Source organism: Hippocampus comes, unplaced genomic scaffold (genome assembly GCF_001891065.2).
Source record: "Hippocampus comes isolate QL1 unplaced genomic scaffold, H_comes_QL1_v1.1 scaffold135, whole genome shotgun sequence".
NCBI lineage: Eukaryota > Metazoa > Chordata > Actinopteri > Syngnathiformes > Syngnathidae > Hippocampus > Hippocampus comes.
In genome coordinates, this window is record NW_017805583.1 from 983,105 (window position 1) to 1,004,583 (window position 21,479).

Genomic DNA, 21,479 nt, shown 5'->3' on the forward strand with positions numbered 1-21,479 from the left:
ATGTTCACACCAACAAAGACCTTTTGGTCTGCTTGTTTTGTCCAGACCAAAAATAGACTTCATTTTTCAAATTTTGGTGCAGTTCGTATTCGCATTGTACTTTTTGCAAGTGAGCTATTTTGTAAACATGTCATGCATGTGACGATCAGTGCGCCCATTGGACAGAAATGACAAGGGCAGCACACAGAGCGCACACCCGGACATGAAGGAAAACATGGAATTCCTTTGTGCTGCATTCTTGCTCTGCATATCCGTATCTGTGCTGTTATTAGAGCTGTAAAATAATTTTGAGTGTCAAGAGCAGCTCATTCAATACAGGTTTCGCAATGCTACGCTTCAAAATTTCAGAACAGTGTCAGCAAATGCATACAGTAACCCAGAGGAGTGTGTGCTCTGCGTGCCCTGCCCCATAACATGCTGACAGCAGAGTGGCTAAACAGCCGACGGAGGTATGATCAACATTCACAAGGGGCTAATTTTTCCCATGATGCCTGGCTAAGGTGGGCTGTTCAGCTCAAAAAGGCGCATATATTCTGTAGTTGGTGTGCATTCAGAGTGATGTGTATTCAATGACTGAGGTTGAAGGTTACCATCATTAAATAACTCATTTTAGCTTCTCTCGGGCAAGATTGGCCTTCCACTTGTATGCAACTAATTTATATGTACTTGAGAACAAATCTAGATTGATTTTTTTGCCTCAAATTATCATCGTCCTTCCCGTTGTCCATTTCTGTTGTTTCTGTTTTTCAAACCTGATGCTGTAGCTGAGGTAAAAGGAAGGGCAGACAATGACAAAGTACAAAGTGGAGAAAATGAGTGACAGACAAGAACAGTGTTAGATATTGTCACAAAAGAAAACAAGAAGAAAATCGTAGCTGTTTTGACATTGAGTGCATGAGGCCAGTACATTGCTGAAAGATGCTGGGAGCTTACTTCCTGTCACTGCTGTCTCTTCACATTGTTTTCCCTTTGTTGTATGTCAGACCATGCTTGTAGATTGATTATGGCAGTGTGTGAGCCATGTTACACTCAACAAATTAGTCCTTGTCACTCACAGTGACTGACTCTTGTGTAAATGAAGTCTTGTTCACATCAAAGCATTACGGACTGGTTAGCAGGAGACAAAGTCCAATAGTCAGATGTGCAAGTCTCCTCATATTGAATAGTGTCATTGTGTTGAACTGGTTAACAAAAAAAAACAAAAAAAAAACCAATCCAAACCTGTTACGCGTATTATAAGAAGAACCAAGAGCACTCTGTGTCTGTCCTTTTAGAGAATCAGCTGTAAAGTGGAAACTATGGCCCTACTTACTAAGATGCCTCCATTCATGGCCCACAGAATTTGTAAATTATTGCACTCTTTTCCCGACTAAAACATTAGGTTACCCCCCCCCAAGGAAATAGCCATTTTTAATTCATACTGTACAAGTATATAATTGATGTCAATGTTGAAATGATGTTTTTTCTGGGGGGGAGGGGGGGGTGTACTAAAATGTTTTTATTTGCAGCTTTCTTTCGGTCATTTTTCAATTGTCATTTTTCATTTTTTACCATTAATTTCTAGCCCCTCAATGAGCCATCGATTTATCGTGGTGAAGGAGTTTGTCTTTCCCAATGATCCTAGGAGCTAAGTAGTGTCGGGCTTTATGCCCCTGGCAGGGACACCCAAGGTAAACAGGTCCTAGGTGAGGGACCAGACAAAGCTCACTGCGGCTCCCATCTGGAGCCAGGCCTGGAGTTGAGGCTCATTGGCGAGCGACTGGTGGCTCAGCCCGAAAGGAAACGTGGGTCCCCTTTGCCATGGCCTCAAGCCATGTGGGGGTTGAGGCATCAGGGTCTGTTGCAATGTGAGCTGGGCAGCAGCCGGAGGCATGGTCCTTAGTGGTTCGATCCCCAGCTACAGAAGCTAGTTCTAGGGATGTGGAATGTCACCTCGCTGGCAGGGAAGGAGCAAGTGCTAATTTGCGAAGTCGAAAAGTTCCAACTCGACACAGTCAAGCTTGCGTTGACACACAGCTTGGGCTCTGGAAGTGTGTGATTGGGAGGAATGAACCCCACCCCCCACCCACACGCACACAATCAGAACCCGTGCTGTGCTCTGTTATTGGACTACCGTGCTTTTTACGGATTGTCCATAACGAATACCATGTTCAAACATAAGTAAGTCTTCATGTGTACTTGGCGTTAGAAAATGGATAGATGGGTGAATTCAAGTATTCTCAATAAAATGTCCTAGGAATATTATAAAAGAAAAAAATAGGTGGTGGCACACAAACAAACACATGGGACTGACAATGAAAACATAAACTCTCACAGTAAATGGATCGGATCCCACAGTTGATGAAAAATCAAGGGCATGATTTTCAACAGCACTTTTGGGCATTTTTCAGGTTCGCTTGAGGCCCAAAAATTGTGTGGACCTTATCTTTGTGCTCCTTTGCTGGCATTTGTGCCAATGGAGTGTTTATTAGCTATGTGAGTGTATAATAACTTGGCAAAAATAGCACAGTGCATACAGTACCGGTAGTAGGAAAATTAACATCCGGTTAAATCAATGAAATATCATGTTTTTTTTTCAGTTTACCTTTTTATGTTTTCTATTGAACTTCATGCATGGAACTTACCTGTCAGTCAACGGCGTGATGACAAGCCTTTCAGTGCAGCCCAAAAATTCATTCTGGTAGACAAAACCTACGTCTGTGATGCTGATAATCATTTTGTCGGAGTCCTCATTGAAGTAGAATCGACATTGCTTCAACCACTCAAAGTCTCCTGGGCTTTTGACGTGCAGCTGGCACTTAGGAAAAAAAAAAGTGAACAAGGAAGAAAGAGGATAAATAGGGGACGGATTGTGGATGACAAAGGGAGTCAGGTTAGGGTTTATGAAGGGACAGTAGGGGAGCAATTAACGTTACATTGAGACGGTGGGTGGAAGATAAGATGAGAATGAAAGAAAGGAGGTTGCATCCAGCTTCTGAACTGCTTATCCTTTATAGGTTCGCGGGAGAGTGGAGGTTAAAAAGGTGAATTTAAAATACTACCAAAAAAAAAAATGGTGCAAGCCAGTTTATGTAAAGAAAGAAATGCTGGGGAAGATACAAGCCAAGGAGCTATTTTCAACTATGTTTATGCATTACAGTGGCAGCAGTAAGAAGGATGACTATTTAGGTTGCGTCAGGAAGGAAAAGTGAAAGAAGGCTGAAGTGAAGATAGGAGGCAGCTAAATAATGCAGTGTTTAAAAATAAATAAATTATGCATTAAGGGAAGTAAAATTTGCATCAATTACATGTCTTTCTCATTCTCCTTGGTGACAAGCAAGTTAATTATTGTGCCCAAAAGAGAGGATTTCAAAACGTCTTAGGGCTGAGGTTGTAGGGGGTACGGGGAGGGCTAAATATATTTTTCTCAGACCATACTCTTTTCAGATATTTTAATGGTCCTCTGACACCCAAAGCCTTGCTTGTTAGTGCAAAGAGTGATTTCACACATTTGAACTGTAGCATTTCTTGCTAAAACGTCACATCCATACTTACCAGGTCATCAAATATGTCCCTCTGGTGAACATGGATTGTGATGAGAGTCTCATATTTGGTCCGCTCAATAGCACTCAGGTCTCTTGTGGTCATATCGATCAAAGTATTGAGTAGGTCTAAAAATATTTGATTGGTTTTAGCCATAATACGACGGTCATATCGGGCATTAGTGAGCGCCTCCTCCGAATCCCTTGTCCATATCATCTGGATGCCCAGCAAGCCCACCTGAAGAAAACATGAACAGGCCATGGTCAATTTTGCATGCTTTTTTAGTTAGTTGTGGCGTTATTAGTTTTTGACCGTCTTTCCTGTTCCTTTCCTCTTGTGTCACTCATGACATGCCCCAATTTGTCTAATCCACATCACGGTGTCTTCTCACCCCCTCTCCAGATGTTTTTTTTTTAAAATTAAATATTGGGGGTGTGTGTGTGTGTGTGTGGGGGCGGGGGGGGCACGATACAGGTAACTCACACTATGATATTCCCCTCTGCCATTGTTCGGTATAGTCTTGGTCCGTATTTTATGTATAGTATGATGAGAACAGCATTTTTGTCTCTCAAAGTTAGTTCTTTATTTTGCTTCTCAAAAAAAAAAAAAAAAGTATTTTGCATTGGACAGAATGACTTATTTCAAGTTAAGCATGAAATCAAAAACAATTCTTTTAAATGCTAATCTTTGACTTCTCACTTACAAATACAGTGTGGATACAAATGGCTCACTACTTGAAGTCACCATGAAAGTAGGGAAAAAAAAGAAGAGCAGGGTGTACTGATGTCGTTTGCTTGGATCAAAGATGCCAGTAATGTCTCGATGATAGACGTCAGTGTTTTTAACACACTGCCTTTTGGTCTAACTTTGATTTTTCTGCCCTTTCGGCAGGAGTGCTTGTTCCCCTGAAATTTAAGTTTGAGATCATGATTATAGTTAAATTTGAAGGTAGAACGTCACCATGGTTTGCTGGTCAAAATGCATACAGTATCATTCACATTAATGGCATCAATTCAGCATAGTGGCTAAAAAAAGTACATTTTACATCACAACTAATGGCTGAAACTGTGAGCAAAAAAGTAGTTATTGGTTCCCCAATAAAAATGGAATCCAACATTTAGTCCAACAATGATTACCTCAGAGTATGGCTACTTTTGACTCACTTGAGCAGGGAAGGAGTTGAGAAAGTCTATAAGGTGGAAGCCAGATTCTTGGATGGCCAGGACAGCCTGCCGAATGATCATGTGTAAAGACCTCTGGGATTCCTCCAAGAGGGCATTGAGCCAAACCTCAACATTCCCTTCGGCTGTGACTGGTCGATCGAGCTCCATAGTCTCCCCCTCCCGAGATGACACAGCCAGAATACGGTCGTATACCTGCAGGGTGTGTTATATAGAGAAAAGGGACATTGTGGTACACTTTGATGCCTGACTTAAATAATCAACTATGTCATTTCAATTGATATACGGTTGGCCACTGCATACTTGCATTTTGGGTGGGGCCAGGGGAGGTTCCTCATCTTTCCCCTAGTATTCTTGCATTTTTTTTAAAGAATTTTATAGGTTTATAAAAAAGAATGGACTACAGTAGGTGTCAATTGTAGGCCGATTTTCGACTATTCATGAGCCTGTCCTTATTCCTCATGAAGAGTGGGAGGTGACTGTACACATACACAGTATGTATTGCAACATTTTATTAAAAGATTTATAAAAGTTCACCTTGTCATGGAATCTGACAGATTTAATGTTGTCAAAGACATTAAGAAGGTGCGCCTGGATGGTGTGGGAGTCCGAGGCCTGACCCAGGATCTCAAGTAGGGCAGGGTCAGAGACAAAGAAGAATCGAGGAAACAGCAGACGCTTCTTCTCCAAATAGCTGGGGTAGAATGTTAAGTAACACGCAAAAACATACATACTTTGAAATACAATTTTTGGGCTTGGACTTGCTAATATGGTTCTCACCCTGTTAGAGATTTCTGGCAGATCTCAAGCTGCTCAAGGAGGTGAGGAAGCAGCTGTCCCATTGTCTCATCTCCAACACATGACTGGATCACATTGGGCATGTCACGGGCCCGCGACATGATCTTCACCCAAGATTTGTCAATGTTTGAGAAACGCTTGGCTTCCTAGTGGACAATAAATAGATCATTTTTATTTTATTTTAATTTCTGAAGCACTGGAACTTGACTGCAAATCAAAATGCAGAACACGCATTAATCTAGTATTTGGACACTTTTATTGAAATTTCATAAAGGAATGCCACCGATAATGTTTATGAGTCCATGCAATGAGAAGACAGCTTTAGATGCTGCATTAAATCATTTTGCAATTTCAGTGATTCTATTTGCCAAATATGCTCACAAGTAAGCCTCTAAATCTAATGACAGAAGAAAAGCTGCATGTGGAAGGATTTTAAGAGTTTCATAAAATGACATTTAATTCCAGCTATTACAGATTTTGTGAGAATATTGAAGTATTGGACTACCTTTGGAAGCTGTTTAGCGATGTCTCCCCCTACAAACACAGCCTCCAGGTAGATCCATAGGTTCTGGACAGTCATCCAGTTTTCTATGATGTCGGTGGTGTTGGACAGATTCAGAACCCATTTCTGTATCTGGGCTTTGAATGGGGTGTTGTACCTGGACAGGAGGGAACATCATCCTCTTGGTAGGATGTACTGGTCCTCTCAAATATAGTACTGACAAGTGAGAGAGCCATACCTGTTGCTAATAAGAGATCCTAAAATCATGAGACTGTCCTCCATACTGGCAATGATTTCTGATGTAGTGTCTCCTCGCAGTAACAGCTCCCCGCGGGTTTTAAAGTTGGCAAATGTAAAAGTCTTGTTGTCCCACTCTGCAATAACTTGCTTCAGCTTCTGCTCAATGTCCCGCTCTTTTACGGCACTAATGCAAATATCCTGCGTGAGAGAACCGGATGTAATTAAATGTGCACAATGTCTATCGGGCTGACACATAGATAGACACTCATTCAATCTCACACCCCATGATCAATATGCAGGAGTCTTAACTTGACAAAAAATTGTCTGAACAATCTTGGATCAGAGTATGTTTTACCTCAATCTCCTCTTTGTATTTGAGGAGAGGAAGCTCCATAATACTACGGAGCTTGAAAGTATCAGTCTCAACCTCAAGTGTATGTCCTGTCACCTGCTCAATGAACCAGGAAGATGGTGAACATTAGTAAGTGTAATGTGGTTCCTGTATTATGTTGCTTGATTGACCTCAGTAATTCTCTTCCAGTGCCGCATCATCATTGCCTTGTTGGCCATTAGCTCCAACAGGGGGCAGCAGTCATTAAATTCGTCAATTATTTTCTTCAGCTCCAGGAAGGCCTGCCATTCCTTGAGAGCCCGAGGCAGCTTGCGACATCTGGAGGGATAAAAAAAATTATCAAGCCATCAGCTAGAATTTCTGTGTCTCAGTATGCCATCGTCATAATCCAATAGTGTATACAGTACCTAGTCCTTAAAACAACAGTTGATGTCTTATGGTAGAAGATCACATAGAGCCATAGAAAACATTTACGAGTGAGAACAAGAACTTTGGCAACAGTCAAAGACAAACCCTTCAAGAGTCAGTCTCGGTTCCCACCGAAAAAAAAGTCTCACGAAGGACTTATTGAAGGAATACGCATTGATGGGAAATTGAAATAATTCAGCCTTAATGTGGTGCACTATTTGATAAAAGAAATTTAAAAACAAAGGTAATAAAATTGTTAATTGTGTTCCCTTCATTTTCATTTTCAGGAAGAAGTTTTTATTTTTTTTATTTTTTTTTTTTTTTAGATCAACAGTCAATTTCTGTGGCAAAAGCCTGATTGTATTCTAATCCGATACTACTTGACTGCAAGATGGAACAATCATTCCTGCTTGTCCCTACTGCTGTGGTGGAATTTTCCACTCTGCTCCTGGCCACACCACAATTGATTAGCCATACACCCACACCTGCAGCGCCCAGTTGAAGCGCGTTGTCCAGCCACCTTATAAGCAGTCTCATGCTGACTTTCCAGTGTTTGCTTCCAGATTGACTATCAATTCCACCATTGGTTGTTCCTGACATTCCCTCATTGCCTCTGACCTGCTGAATGTTCCCTTTTCCCTTCTGAATCAGTCAGCCTGCTTTTCACCTATTGGCTTGCCTGGCTCAGCGGAAGCGGTCCTGCCCAGGATAAGTGAAACACTGCTTAAAGATCAGCTTGTGGCAATCCAATGAAGATTGAACCCTATTGTGCCAATATCAAGTGTTTGTGAAGACATCTCCACTGGTCCCAAAAAGGGCTATGCTATGCGCTACTGGCTCCTGCCCTCTTAGTGTTGGCAAGCTAAACCTTTTATAAAACACACATTGTTAAGTGACTACTTCTCAGACAGAGTGGCCCAGTTGTCCAGTGGTTAGCATGTCAACCTCACAGTGCAGAGGTGCAGGGTTCAATTCCGGCTCCGGCCTCCCTGTGTGAAGTTTGCATGTTCTCCCCGGGCTTGCATGGGTTTTCTCCGGGTACTCCAGTTTCCTCCCACATTCCAAAAACATTCATGGCAGGTTAATGGAGCACTCTAAATTGTTCCTAGGTGTGAGTGTGCGTGTGAGCGCGGATGGTTGTTTGTCTCTGTGTGCCCTGCGATTGGCTGGCAACCGGTTCAGGGTGTCCCCCGCCTACTGCCCGAAGACAGCTGGGATAGGCTCCAGCACGCCCGTGACCCTTGTGAGGATAAAGTGGATCGAAAAATGGATGGATGGATACTTCTCAGACACTATTACATTTGCAAACAAAGAATTCAATTTAGTATACATGTCTCATTAGGCTGTGAACCTTATGATGATGTATGGTGAGTTTATAAGTTTTAATCGTTTAAAACTTTCCACTTTTATAGTGCCATTGAGTTTGCTAAGGCAAATTACTTTTCTCACCTTGTTTGAAAGTCCAGAAGATCATTATTGATTTTCTCAATGTGCAAGTCAGCCCAAAGGATGTCATTGTACCCATTAACAGTTTCAATGACATTGTTGTAAAGGCCGTACAACTTTTGCAGTAGAGACAGCTGCTTTCTAATTTCTAAGAGCTCAGGATGCTCGGTAACAGGAAGTCCAAACAGCTCCTCACCACCTGTGTAGGTGATGTACTTTCTGAACAAGTTATCAAATCGATTCTAAGGGGAGGGAGGAAGCAAAATGTAATCATCATCAGTAGTTATTGAATATGATCGGGAATTTATCTAGTGATTTATATGGAGCATATCATCTGTCATACCTGGTACATGATAAGTCTATCACTGGCATCTTGAGGAGCTAAACCCTCGACCATTGGACCATCCTGGAAAAAGAAAGGCCATATCCAAGTGTTATTATCCTCACCGAATAATTTTGAGTGGCATTTGCAGATAATTAATATTGCTCTACCTTGTCATAGTCCATGTAAAACTGTTGGCAGTCTTCCATGAATATCTGCACGTTGGTGACTAGTTCACCTCTGAATTTCGGCTGTAAGGCAATCAGTTCGTTCTGCACCTCTGTACTCCGGAGCAACAATTTTTCCCACATGTAGCGTAGTGTGTCCACTTTGTCTGCTTCTTCTTTAGCCACTGAGAGCTCATACTTGTGAAGCATGGCGTAAGACTCCTAGAAAAGACAATTAGAAGCTTTTTGTTTGGCTTTTCATAGAAAAATTGTTTCAATAAGCTTTGTTTGTGGAGTTTTTACTCCAGCTCGACCATGCCCCAGTGCACAAAATGAGGGCCCCCACAGAGCCTTGACCTCAACACCATCACTCTGAAGAACAGGAAAGGACTCAATCCACTTTGTCCAGCAAGCCTTTGACATCGCAAATATTCTTCCGTTTGATTGGACCAAATTTCCCACAGAATCTTCAAAAAAAGTTTTGCAAAATAAATATGCATATTTTCTTCTGCCATTTGCTGTAATTATTAGCCACACAAGTCTTGTAATCACCCCCACATCCGTGAGCCAATTTCTAAAAATGTGAATTATTCAGACTGAGACAGCAACAGAACATCCCCTCCTTTTCTTCCTTTGGGGATTTGCAAACACAGTCCATGGAGAGATAACATGCAGTATAAATGTTTGCTTTACCTCGATGGGTCCAACTTGAAAGTCAATGGCTATTTGGCTTTCTCTGATCTCTTTGAATACTGCCATGGCAATGCGAATGTCGTCCAGGTCTTTAATTTGCCGATTCAGTTTTTTCCCTGCTTCATCAACGAAACTGAAGATCTGGTCCATCTCAGAACGATATTTTTTGTTACAGTACAGCCCGTAGTCCACCATCCAGGTCTTAGTTTCAGCAGTGAGAGACAGCTTCAGATCCACTTGTCGAAAAGAAAACAAAGCTTGTCATTTTATTGGTTAACTGGCGTGCAGTCAATAGAAAGTTCTTCGTAATGTAACCTGTAAACAGAGCCAGTGCCCCAACATTGATGCATTCAGGCTCTGAGTTTATTTCCAACTGCAAGTCTCGATAGTAAAGAATCTGGCTTTCAAACTCTGACAGCATTGGACTACCCTGGAGGAACCTGAAGAACAAAAAGAAACACCCTATGATATAATTGTCATGAAGTACTTAACCTGCCAATGATTAAAGTATTTATATGGCCAATAGATGTTATTATTTTCAATGTTCATACTCATGCATGGCGTCACCACGGTCCTTTCTCCAAATGTGATGATAGCTGCTGAAATGATCGAGTGCTTGCATCACCTCCTGCACACAAGCAAGCATGGAAATTGAAAGCAACATGCATGGTACAATTCATTTGATTACTTGTTATTCTTATGATTCCTAAAGAATAAATTCAACTTACATTCTGCTGCATACACATTATGTTTCACACAGACAGAACCAGACCACAAAAATGCAAATATGCAAGAGATGCCAGACTGATGAGGCACATCTGGGAGAGTTCCCCTGTGCAGTTGTGCTTCAATATAAGTGAAATATAAGCAAACAAGCATCACCCACCAACTCCACAATCACGTCTATAAAAATAATTTATATATATATATATATATATATATATATATATATATATATTCTGTCCACAGAAGGGCTTGAACCGAGTTCCGACCAGATAAGCTACCATTGCCCAAAACGCATGAATATAACATCATGCATATATCTAAGTACTACGATTTTAGCTATTATTTTTATTATCTTTTGTCATGATTAAACATTGGCAGTATGACAAGGAATGGGGAAAACTTTTTTTTTTCTGATGTGGTATATTCACACAGCTATCTTTCAATGAACTATGCCTGTTGATGTGAAAGTAAAGCTACCTTTCTGTTGGAAACAATGGATGTGCCCAGGACAGAAACCAGTTTGACAATCTCCTTGTTCTCAGACACATTTTTGTAGTAGTTTCTGGCTTGGATCGGAATGGCTTGGCTCACATACGCTGATATGTCCGACGCGCTGCCATCTAAAAGGAAGGAAGTGACACTATGTCATATTATCACTAACGTTGGTGAAGACAAAACTTACGTTAATTAGTGATTATTGTTTTATTTTTGGGTTGGCTAAAAAAAAAAAAAAAAAAAAAACAATGAATGCCATGATTTATTTGCTGCACCCGCAAGGCTCCGGTATGTGGTTGTTCCCTCTTCCGATTCACTTTCAGAGCTGTCTGGTTTCAATGCTGCTATTCGCTGTTCATTCATTTTTCTCTGCAATTGAACCAAACATAATGTTTTACCAGGTCTTTATCAAGTTGAAAGTGCTTCATTATTTATATCTGAGAAAAAAAATAGGCTGCCCTTGAATACAACTTCAAGTTAAGTCAAGTCAAGTACTGTACCTGCCTCATGCAAGAAACACACCTTTGAGACCCTTTCGTTGTTCCACTGGCCAACACCTTTGCTAACACTGACCACACACTCTACAGCCCTATTCAATGCTTGCTGTACGTCCTCCAGAGACGGAATGATGGCAATGTTTGGGATGGAGAGGGTCACATTGACTCTGAACATCGCCTGCTGGCCATTGCTCCTCCCGCGTTTGGGTGAGTCATTCTCACCTAAAGTACAAGAGAAGGGTTTCTCACAAGTGCAAATTGACAGATTGAAAAGTGACATTTTTGAGGTCAGTGGATGGCTAAAAATAAATAAATAAAGCACCTCATGAATGTCGATTGTTATAATAGCGTGTGGGAAAATATTAAAAGCAAAAGCCCACCCATGAAATGTGCAAGTGGGGAAGACTGGATCTGCTTGCGTAGTGTCTCCAAGGTGTTGCGTGTCAGTCTGAACAAAGCATCTACATTGCGGTGGTTGAAATATGACAGCAGCTCCTGAGCTTCCAACTCCATCACTTGTATCAAGTCCCGCCTCCTCCTCCTCCGCACCAAGGGGGAAGATGGCCCAACACTGGCAGGAGGTACCAACATGTGTCTAGAAGAGAGACGGGCTTCTGAGAGGCCCCCAACATTTGTTCCACAGGGTCATCAGTTGCACCAACTTGCATGAAATGATGCTAAATCCATGTTTCTCAACACACACAGTATAAAGACAAAAGGTTAATGAGGACAAGTGTCCTACTGAAGCGGTCACAGATTCACAGTAATAGACACGAGTGGAAAATATTAAATGTCACTATTTTTAGCTACCGCGATTACATTTGACTGGATGTTATAAAACATGCACGAATGAAGCAAGAATGATTTCTAGAACACTGGTTAGAGTTAAATTGCAATCATGTGAACTTCAAGCTTGATTACACTGGCTCTACCATCTGGAATATTTTCGGAACTGCAAAGACACTAACCTTGGTCACCTTGTTTATTTGGAGTATATCATCGGAAACTGTGAACTAGTTCCTTCTGAACTTTGTGAACTGAACATTGAACTAGCTTGTGTCGACAATCAACTTTCTCAACACCGCCTATGGCTGTTGTTCGGGCACTCGTGTCTTTCAAACATGCTATACTGTTTTGATTTTAGTACAGTATACAATTGTTTCCTGTCAAGCCCTTCTATATTGCATCCACTCATAACGGAGATGAAAAAAGGAAGCAAGCTACCGGTAATCTCACAGCAACCAGTGGCACGGCATTATTATCCCCCAAGCACCGGTGAGATTACTTTGGCTAAACTTCAAAACTTTTCACACAGTTTCAAGCTTTTTTTTTTATCTTTATTATAATAATGTTGTACTGCACTGTGCGTTTTTAGGCCCCTGAAAAAGTATGTCAAAAATAATTATGTACCGGTACTGTATATGGTGTTTAAACGGATGACCCTTCCCCCATTAGTCTGTCAAGTCGAGGTTTTTATGGTGCAATTTTGAAGTTTTAATTGCACAGCACTTTGAGTTGCCTTTTTATGTCTCAAAAATGCTAAATAAAGTTTGAGTGATTGATTAATGTAGCCGCCAACTATTACTCTCATGAAAATCATAGTAATACAGTATAAATATTACAGAACTCATTAATAAAAGTCATCCAATGTTTGTAATTATTATTATTTCATTTATTTTTTGCTCCTCATCAAATTGAGCAAATTTTTCACAAAATGGTGTATACCTTCCTTGTTGACATTGTCTTCTGTTTTCTTCTGAGGGCAGAGTTCTTCTTCCATTTTTTCACCCTCCTCTTTTTGATTGTGGTCAAACTCCAGCAGCATGTTGATCAGTTCATTAGCAGCTTCCTCCACCTGCAGGCTCTTGGTGTGCAGACTTTGTGCTTGCTTGATACACAAGTCCTATGTACACAAACAGTAAATGCATGAGGGGGCACAGAGAATGGTGGTCCAATGTGAGGTCCTGAAGGCTATTATGGGTTCAATCATTATTTCATTATTTCTCATTATTTCATCCATCCATCCATCCATTTTGAACACCACTTATCCTGAACAGGGTCGCGGAGAGTTGCTGGAGCCTATCCCAGCTGACTTTGGGCGCAAGGCAAACTACACACCATTCACACCCACATTCACACCGTCACTGACTGGGAATTGATCCCACGCTGCCCTCACACAAGTAAGGTGAGTGTACCACTACACCATCAGCGACCTCATTATTTCATTCAGCATTTATTTAATTCCTATAAAAAAAGAACTGGAATAAAGGTAGAAGCTTTCAACATATCACCAGTGTGTGTGTGTGTGTGTGTGTGTGTATGTATATATATATATATATATATACACACACACACACATTTATTTATTTATTTATTTATTTATTTATTTATTTATTTATTTATATATATATATATATATATATATATATATACTCAATTCATTACTTCAAACTTAATAAAAAATGACCTTTAATAAAACATTAATTATATATATATTATTAAGTTTGAGCTGAAGTAGCGTATTGAGTTTGTAGGGAATTATTGGGTCTTACATTGTGCAGCCAACTCCCTTCTGTTTATTTAATTTACGACTATGGGTCCATTTACCCTGGTGGCCTTGACAAAGTCCTCACAGGTCACAGGCTCATCTTCTGGGAGAATGCACAGTGTGCATGTGCTCATCTCCTGCAACACTGCATCTATCCTGAACTCTGCCAGGTCATTCACTCTGTCCATCAACAGCTCCAGATTCTCTGGAGGGGAGAGGGCAGCAAGAGGCAGTCGGAAATGGATGGGGAAATGATGATAAGCAGTGAATGAAGAGACAGAAAGAGTGCCCAGTGACAGGAGGAAGAGCAGCAACCAGATACAACAACAATAATAATAATAACGTATAGTTATAGTATATAGCAAGGAGAGGTGATGAGGTTGTGTATTTATTATGAATATGAATGACCCATACCTGTCAACTCATACGGTTTTGCCATAGTTCATACGGATTTTGTGGTGAATCTTACGTATATGGCCGTATCGCACAAATCATACGGATTCTGAAAATGTCCGTTCCCCCCCTAACAGGTAGTTCCGTTTGCTTTTGCCCAGAATGGTGCTAGTCCACCCGAATGCTTTCATTTCCGGTAACTTTCCAGTAAATCACGTGGGTTTTTTTCTGCCGTTATTTTAACATATAAAATGCTTTGGTATGTTATAAGGATTTTTTGCTCTTTATAAGGATTTTTTTGGTAGTTTATACAGGTTGGCGCTCCGAAAAGTTGACAGGTATGATGACCAGACAGAGTATGAACGTCAATTTACCCAAGGATTTGTAAATGGTTCTGAGGTACTTGTCAATGTTCATTGATGTCCAGTTGAGGGAGGTCAACCCTGGCTGTATTGCCTCATCTACCTGTCAAGTTAATGAGGAATTAGTTAACACACGCTGGTTGTGTCATACATAGTCATAGTTATACAAGCTAAATTATGAGCATGGAACTTTAATGTTAAAAACTGTTTTAAATAAATTATGAGAAAGCAGCATTTTGGGCTAACTTAAAATAGCTTTAATCTATGTTTGTGCAATGTATTGAGGCAGCACATCACTTAAGACAAATTCCTACTTCTAATGTGGACACACTACACTGCACACATTCACACTCCTTACCTTAGTAACATGTGGCATAGCCAGTTGTTCAAAGGCACTCTGAATCTTGCCGCGAACTCTGGCATTCTCACTCAACATGAACTGAAATAGCAAAGGAATTAAACACTGGATGATACAAGATTATTTATGATAGGGGACGAAAACTGAAAGGATTTATCTAAGCAAAAAAAACATGAATGCTTAAAAAAAAAAACAACTAACTGAAACTACAACTTACATTTATAAAGCTAACTAATATTCATAAAAATTCTCACGGAATTGTCCTTCATTTTCATCGGTGTCACTTAATTTCATACATAAGGTGTAAATGTATTTATTTCAGTATTGCTTTAAATCTGTAGCTACAGAAGATGAAACATCAAACCCTCAAATTTGTTTGAGAATTGTAGTTTATTTTATTACATCATGCATAGTGACTTGTTCTATACCCCATATATTAAAAAAAAAACCCTCACACCGATACTAAAACGTATAAAAACTAAAACAAAACAGCATTTTTGGGACAAAAAAACCTAATTAAAACTCACCAAATGTAAAAAGCAAAAGAAATTATTTAAAGAAAATTATAAGTAACGAGAGTATATCGAAAAATTCCCAACTATCATAACCCTGATGTGAATTCACTCATAGTAAGTGCCGGACTGTTTGGCAACTTTCAGCACACATTTTCGTCTTAAAAGATCTTTTTCAGTGTAAAGAAGTGTGAGCAGATACTGACCTGTAAATTGTTAAAGTTCTTTTTGAGGGTGTTCTGCTTTCGCTGCAGCAGAACAGCAAAAGGTGGGACCTCCAAATTGTTTCTGCTCATGCAGTTCGCCTCTCTGATCTGCTTCATAATCTCTGGGTCAAAGTTCACAAACAGTTCTCCTGTCTCTGGTGAGCGAACCAGTAAAGACGCCTGCAGGCCAGGCCTGGCATCCTCAACCTGGAAACAAGGGATTGTGGTTAGCTGTAGTCAGGGAAGGGGAAAGAAAACTGGATTTTGTTTGGTTTGCTTTTCCTCTATTCTTTACCCTTTTCATCCAGCTGTGATGGTAAAGTATCTCATACTCAAGCAGAACTGCTGCGAGCCTGTTGTAATTCCTGATGATCTTCTTAGCCTCCGGTGTGGAAAGGACGCCAGTGTGCTATCCGGATATAAAAAGGACAAGTCAATTCCAAACATTGTCAATGTTTCAAAACAGTGATGATTAGGATGACGATGAATCAACCTTTTGAAACAAATCCATGGGGCCCTGAATTCTGCTGTATAGCTGCCGAGCCCACATGATCCGGCCAGAGACTGGGGGCAAGTTTCGGCCTATTGGAGGGTCGAGTTTTTGCTTCATGTAGAGATTGGACACCATTTCAATGTCGCGCCCATAGCTCTTGAGAACATGCTGGTACTTCTCATCAATGCCGAGGTTGGGGATACCCAGTCTATTTTCATGATAGAAAGTGGATTGAATAAGTCAATTACATGTCCGGAGAATTAGCCATTCGTCACATGGTCAAGTACAGTAGATGTCAAACATCTGAGAACCTTTTAATATGTAGTCTTTCTTTCTTTCTTTCATTTTTTTTAATTCATAAAGTGCAGAACAACAGGTAACAACAGGGGGCAATTTAAGTCATAAACTGTGGACTACCTTCCAAATCTTTTGAGCACATCAAGAGCTTGTTCTGTATTTTGAATTTGGTCAAAAGTGCAATCCATAAAATTTGTCAGCTGCTCCTAAATAAACCAGAGGGGAAAAAAAAATCAAAATAAAAGTGTTGCAGGTCATAACACTCTTAAATCCAAGTACTCAAAAGAAATGTCTGGCCACATTGAACCTACATGAAGTTCAGCAGTGCTTTTGCAGAATTCCTCATAGTCCACATCAAAGTCGGTTCTTCTCTGGTCAAGAAAACTGTAATGTTTTGTCTTCATCTTCAGCATTATTGCCTGTCACATCAACAATTAAATCAGGGCTCTCAAAATCAGTGTCCAGCTTCAATGAAAATGGAACTGTAACTAGTCTAATCTCAAATGTGTGTCATTTGTGCATAAAAGTGAGGCATCCCAAATTATACATTACCTCCCATTTGGCCTGTATTTCTGTAGTCTTGTTCATCCATGACAACAAAGGCATAAAGAAAAAGTTCAGATTATTTTGGAGAACAGGCGCAACGTGAAATGCAATAAATCCATCATATTAGTGTCATGTATTGATGTTGCAATCATGACGTCTCACTGCATGTTTGTCGAAAATAAAATGTGGAATGATGAAACAACCCATCAGATAACATTTCGAGAAAATCAGAACATTTGGGGTTTGGTTCTAAACAATCTCGATTCTGGAACCGTCAATGGAGACAACATGAACCTGAAGTCTGCTTCAGACCTTTAACAAGAATATAATTCTTTTAAGGAGCGCTGATAACCTTCAATGAGTTTACGACAGTGTGATGGTCAATGCGAAGGGGCAATCTTTGTCACACTGTTCCATCCACCACATGCAATAAAAATCATATGCTTCATATCATCTGTTTAATATACCATGTATGAAGGTCAACGTGTTCTGACGAACATTCCCGGCCTGATGACAAAATATGATAATCATTCCATCGGCAACCGTTCAACAAGTACTACGAATGAAGGTTTTATGGCACTTGTCACCAGAAGGTGTTACAATCAATTTATATATCTTAATCATACTGAAGTTAGTGATCAGTTGTCTCTCACCTGTCACACGGTAAATTAAAGGAAGAGTTTGCAGTCTTGCAAAAAAAACAAAAAAAAAAAACTGTTTGACTTTGAACGCATTAGCTTTGACATTACATTCATTATTGTACACGTTTCGATGCCTGAAAACCCATGTGCATGCGTGTAATACCACATCATTAAATATGCTATACATAGTTGACGGTTTGCCTGGCAGTCATCAAGCAAACCGATCTTACTTGAAACCTGGTTGCTACCATCTCAAGTCCCTCTATTTTTGCATTCTGAAGGGCCGAGTAGGTAGAAATGGTGGCCAGCATTTCCAGGATTTTGTTGAGTCGTCGCTGGAATGTGTCAAACTTCCCAAAAATGTACATCTCACTGAAGTCAAACTGTCTTTCTGTGGGGGTCTGTTCAAGCTTTGCCTTGGTTTTATGGAAGCATTGCTGGTACTCCTAAAGACATGCAACACATAAGTTACAGTGGGAAGCACCAAATACTTTGCTCATGGAAACTTCTCTTCGAGTGAAAAAAAAAAAAAAAAAAAAGACTGCACTCGCTACCTCATTTAGGCGGATGGCTGCTCTGATTTTCTCCTCTACAATCTGTTGTGGCTGATCCCAAATGGAATTTTCACCATTGTTTGTGATGTGGGCTTTGCAGGCTGTTATCATCTGGTTTGTTACCTATGAAAAAAAAAAAAAAAAAAAATTAAAAAGTAAAGAAATACATGTTTAAAAATTAAGAATGTAATTTTTTTTTTTTTTTAATTTATTGAACGGAGCATATATGCCTTAAATGTAAGTTACCACCATGCCGGTATATATCTATATATATAGATATCTTGAGCTACAATATTAAAACATCCATATACAACTTGTTTTAAGCTTAGTGTATTTGTTATTATTTGCATGTGTTCTTTTATTATACACACTTTCATCTTACATTTGTAAATGGTAAATGGGCTGTCATTTGAATAACGCTTTTCTACCGATGGTAAGCACAGGCGGAACATGCAAATTCCCCCCCAGGATTCAAACCCCCTCAACACTCTGTGAAGTATATATGCTAACCACACATCCGCGCTGTCCGGCCCTTGGTCTCACAACATTACGTTAAAATAATGGCAGCATCTGTACAAAAAAAAAATATTGCAAATATATACTGTATAAAATGTGCATTGTTTGTTACCTTGACAAAAAGTGATGTAATCTTTTCAGATGTGTTGTAGTAGCGAGAGATTCTGTGAATCATCCTGATGGAGTTGATAAGACCTGGTATAGCATCTACCATTGAAACCTGGTATCCAGCAGAAATGAATCATGTAGGTATCATTATGCCAATACATACAAAACTGAGTGTGGCGTAATATGTTTGTTAGACATAAGTACACTTGTCTTTAATGAGAATAAACAATTTGTCATACAGGGTCACTGTTGTAAAGAGGGTCACAAAACTTCTCCAAACTGTAAAGATACTTGACGTTATCTTTTGCCTCATTGGCTGACTCAGTGATCCTGGCGTCCAATTCCCGCCACAACTAGACAGAGAAAATCATCATTGAGCTTACAAGGACAAAATAGTTCCATTTGGAGGTGATTCTTTCCTTACCTTGATGATTTTAGATTTTGCCATCAAGAGAACACCCAATACCGCCTTTACAGCAGGGCTCTTAAGTTGATCCAGAAGGTAGTTGAAACGAGACATCCGTTTCTTCCAGTGGTCCAGCTCAGCCCGTGGGCCAAGGTCTTCGGCTTCTTTTCTCAGCTGATCACTCTCAGCTAAAACCTAAAGCACAACATAATTTGTGCCGCAACTTAAAGACAGGTCGTCTTCAAACCGTTCATGGTGTTAATAATGTGGTAGTAGAATTTAAGAATACAATCAGAATCTTGTACATTTGGAGTCAAAAACGAAACTGGAAAAATAAATACTGCCAGGAGTACTACAAGATCACATTATATTTAGATTATTGTTTTGCTTTTGCTTTTTTTCATATCGACCATAACTCATGGTCAAGGCATGTTATGTTTTTTTTAAATCGAAGACATTGCCATTATAAACTGCTCAAAAAATAAAGTGAACATTTAAACCACACCATGTAACTCCAAGTGAGTCACACTTTTAGGGTATCAGCCTGCCCAGTTAGGAACACTGACTGTGAATGAATTTCACCTGCTGTTGTTCAAATGGAACATACAATGGGTGGAAATGAGAGGCAATTAAAAAGAATGGATGAAGGAATGGCTCTGCAGGTAGTGGCAAAAGGCCATTCATTTCCTGGAGTCATCCTTTCTGGCTGATAGACAGTTCAGGAGTCAAGTGTTCCTCTGATCCAGGTCTGGGACAAGATTCACGAGGGGAACATCTGGTGGCTCATCAGGAGCTTGCCTAGACATTGTCGGGCATGCATAGAGGCACATGGAAACCACACACAACTGAGGCTCATTTTTGACTCATCTGGAGTTGGATCAGCCAGTGATTTGATTTTCTACTTGGATTCTGAGCATGACTTTGAATCCAGACCTCCATGCAATGGGGATTTTAATTGACATTAACTATTCATTTTGTATACAGTATTCCCAACGCATTCCAGTGTGGACTGAACTAAGTTTTTCCACTGCAATATCTCACTCATTGACACATAGGATGTTTTTTAACTGTTTATTGTATATTTGCATTCTTTTTCCAAAATTCTTCTAAATTCTTGGGAGGATAACCTCAAGGTGCAGTATAAGGCATTGTAAGACATGTTTATGTGTGGGTTCATACCTGTTCGATCTGCTTAATCCAAACTTTCATGCAGCCTTCGATTTTTTCTATGGTTTCTGTGTTGTTGGCTGCAGCCATGTAGTCTGATGGGCCTTTCAGGACCCGTATGTCAAATGTATCACACTCTTTCAATGTAACCTGGAGACAGAACATGACGTTTTCTGTAATGGATGTTGCATTGATGACTGTGCTGCAGGAATGTAGCAGTTACTAATGAGATCATGTTGACAAAAATCACAAAATAAAACGTTTGGGTCTGTGTTGCAATAAAAAAAAAAAGATTTAGACAGTGAGCACCAATAGGCTCTTTGTTTTTCATGTCACATTGTCAATAAATTGGGCTTTATTTTGCTTGTAGCTGACCTTTTCTTGAAGACTCTCCTGTGCCCCCGCCAACACGGTCACAAAGTTTTCCAGTGATGATATGAAGTCCTGTTTAACTGCTTGGGCCTGTGGACTGGACAGCTCTCCCCAGCCATGGTTCATCTTTGTCAGTGTTGGTATGAAGACCTCAGAGAGCAGCTGTTCCACACTTTTTAACAGACCCCCCTCTGAGGTGTCCAGCATATTGAAACTGACATCCTAGAAATAAAGAGTTAAGTTCTACTTCATACTGACATTACACATTAACACTGAACCATTGTTTGACTTTTGGTAATTAGTTCGTTACCATGGTTGTAGCTCAGACGGGTGTAAAGCTACACCTGTTCTGCACCATATCGAGAGGTGTTTTTATATTGTTTACATTATATAATACAACTATATAACCATGGCAAAATTACCATAATAAAGTGGAGCCTTGATGTATGAGTTCAAATTTTCAATGACCATGCTTGTAACTCAAAGTACTTGTAACCCAAATCATCTTTTCCCATTAAAATGAATGACACGAATAGTAATCCGTTTCACACTTTCCCCCCCAAAACAACAAAAATGTTCCACTGTGTTTTTAATGAGGTAAACTAGCGCTCCATGCACTTACATACAGGAATGACATATTTAAAACATATG

The 21,479-nt window shown here is 40.0% G+C and overlaps 1 protein-coding gene across 1 annotated transcript in view; it reads right to left on the reverse strand.

Annotated features, from left to right (window-relative positions):
* dnah5 (dynein, axonemal, heavy chain 5) overlaps positions 1-21,479 on the reverse strand; it is a 95,332-nt gene that overhangs the window by 58,163 nt on the left and 15,690 nt on the right. The window contains exons 5-40 of the mRNA XM_019880079.1: positions 20,832-21,050; positions 20,469-20,606; positions 19,308-19,484; positions 19,123-19,236; positions 18,888-18,995; positions 18,260-18,382; positions 17,936-18,151; positions 17,071-17,097; positions 16,830-16,937; positions 16,639-16,724; positions 16,222-16,429; positions 16,024-16,137; positions 15,729-15,935; positions 15,011-15,091; positions 14,665-14,755; positions 13,957-14,102; positions 13,075-13,252; positions 11,730-11,963; positions 11,375-11,571; positions 11,128-11,221; positions 10,835-10,977; positions 10,183-10,259; positions 9,947-10,071; positions 9,632-9,867; positions 8,942-9,160; positions 8,793-8,855; positions 8,453-8,691; positions 6,766-6,913; positions 6,599-6,691; positions 6,242-6,441; positions 6,007-6,160; positions 5,484-5,647; positions 5,241-5,397; positions 4,686-4,898; positions 3,535-3,759; positions 2,625-2,797 (exon numbers count right to left, since the gene is read on the reverse strand). Coding sequence (XP_019735638.1) covers positions 2,625-2,797; positions 3,535-3,759; positions 4,686-4,898; positions 5,241-5,397; positions 5,484-5,647; positions 6,007-6,160; positions 6,242-6,441; positions 6,599-6,691; positions 6,766-6,913; positions 8,453-8,691; positions 8,793-8,855; positions 8,942-9,160; positions 9,632-9,867; positions 9,947-10,071; positions 10,183-10,259; positions 10,835-10,977; positions 11,128-11,221; positions 11,375-11,571; positions 11,730-11,963; positions 13,075-13,252; positions 13,957-14,102; positions 14,665-14,755; positions 15,011-15,091; positions 15,729-15,935; positions 16,024-16,137; positions 16,222-16,429; positions 16,639-16,724; positions 16,830-16,937; positions 17,071-17,097; positions 17,936-18,151; positions 18,260-18,382; positions 18,888-18,995; positions 19,123-19,236; positions 19,308-19,484; positions 20,469-20,606; positions 20,832-21,050 — 5,495 coding nt within the window. The remainder of the gene's footprint in view (positions 1-2,624; positions 2,798-3,534; positions 3,760-4,685; positions 4,899-5,240; positions 5,398-5,483; positions 5,648-6,006; positions 6,161-6,241; positions 6,442-6,598; positions 6,692-6,765; positions 6,914-8,452; positions 8,692-8,792; positions 8,856-8,941; positions 9,161-9,631; positions 9,868-9,946; positions 10,072-10,182; positions 10,260-10,834; positions 10,978-11,127; positions 11,222-11,374; positions 11,572-11,729; positions 11,964-13,074; positions 13,253-13,956; positions 14,103-14,664; positions 14,756-15,010; positions 15,092-15,728; positions 15,936-16,023; positions 16,138-16,221; positions 16,430-16,638; positions 16,725-16,829; positions 16,938-17,070; positions 17,098-17,935; positions 18,152-18,259; positions 18,383-18,887; positions 18,996-19,122; positions 19,237-19,307; positions 19,485-20,468; positions 20,607-20,831; positions 21,051-21,479) is intronic.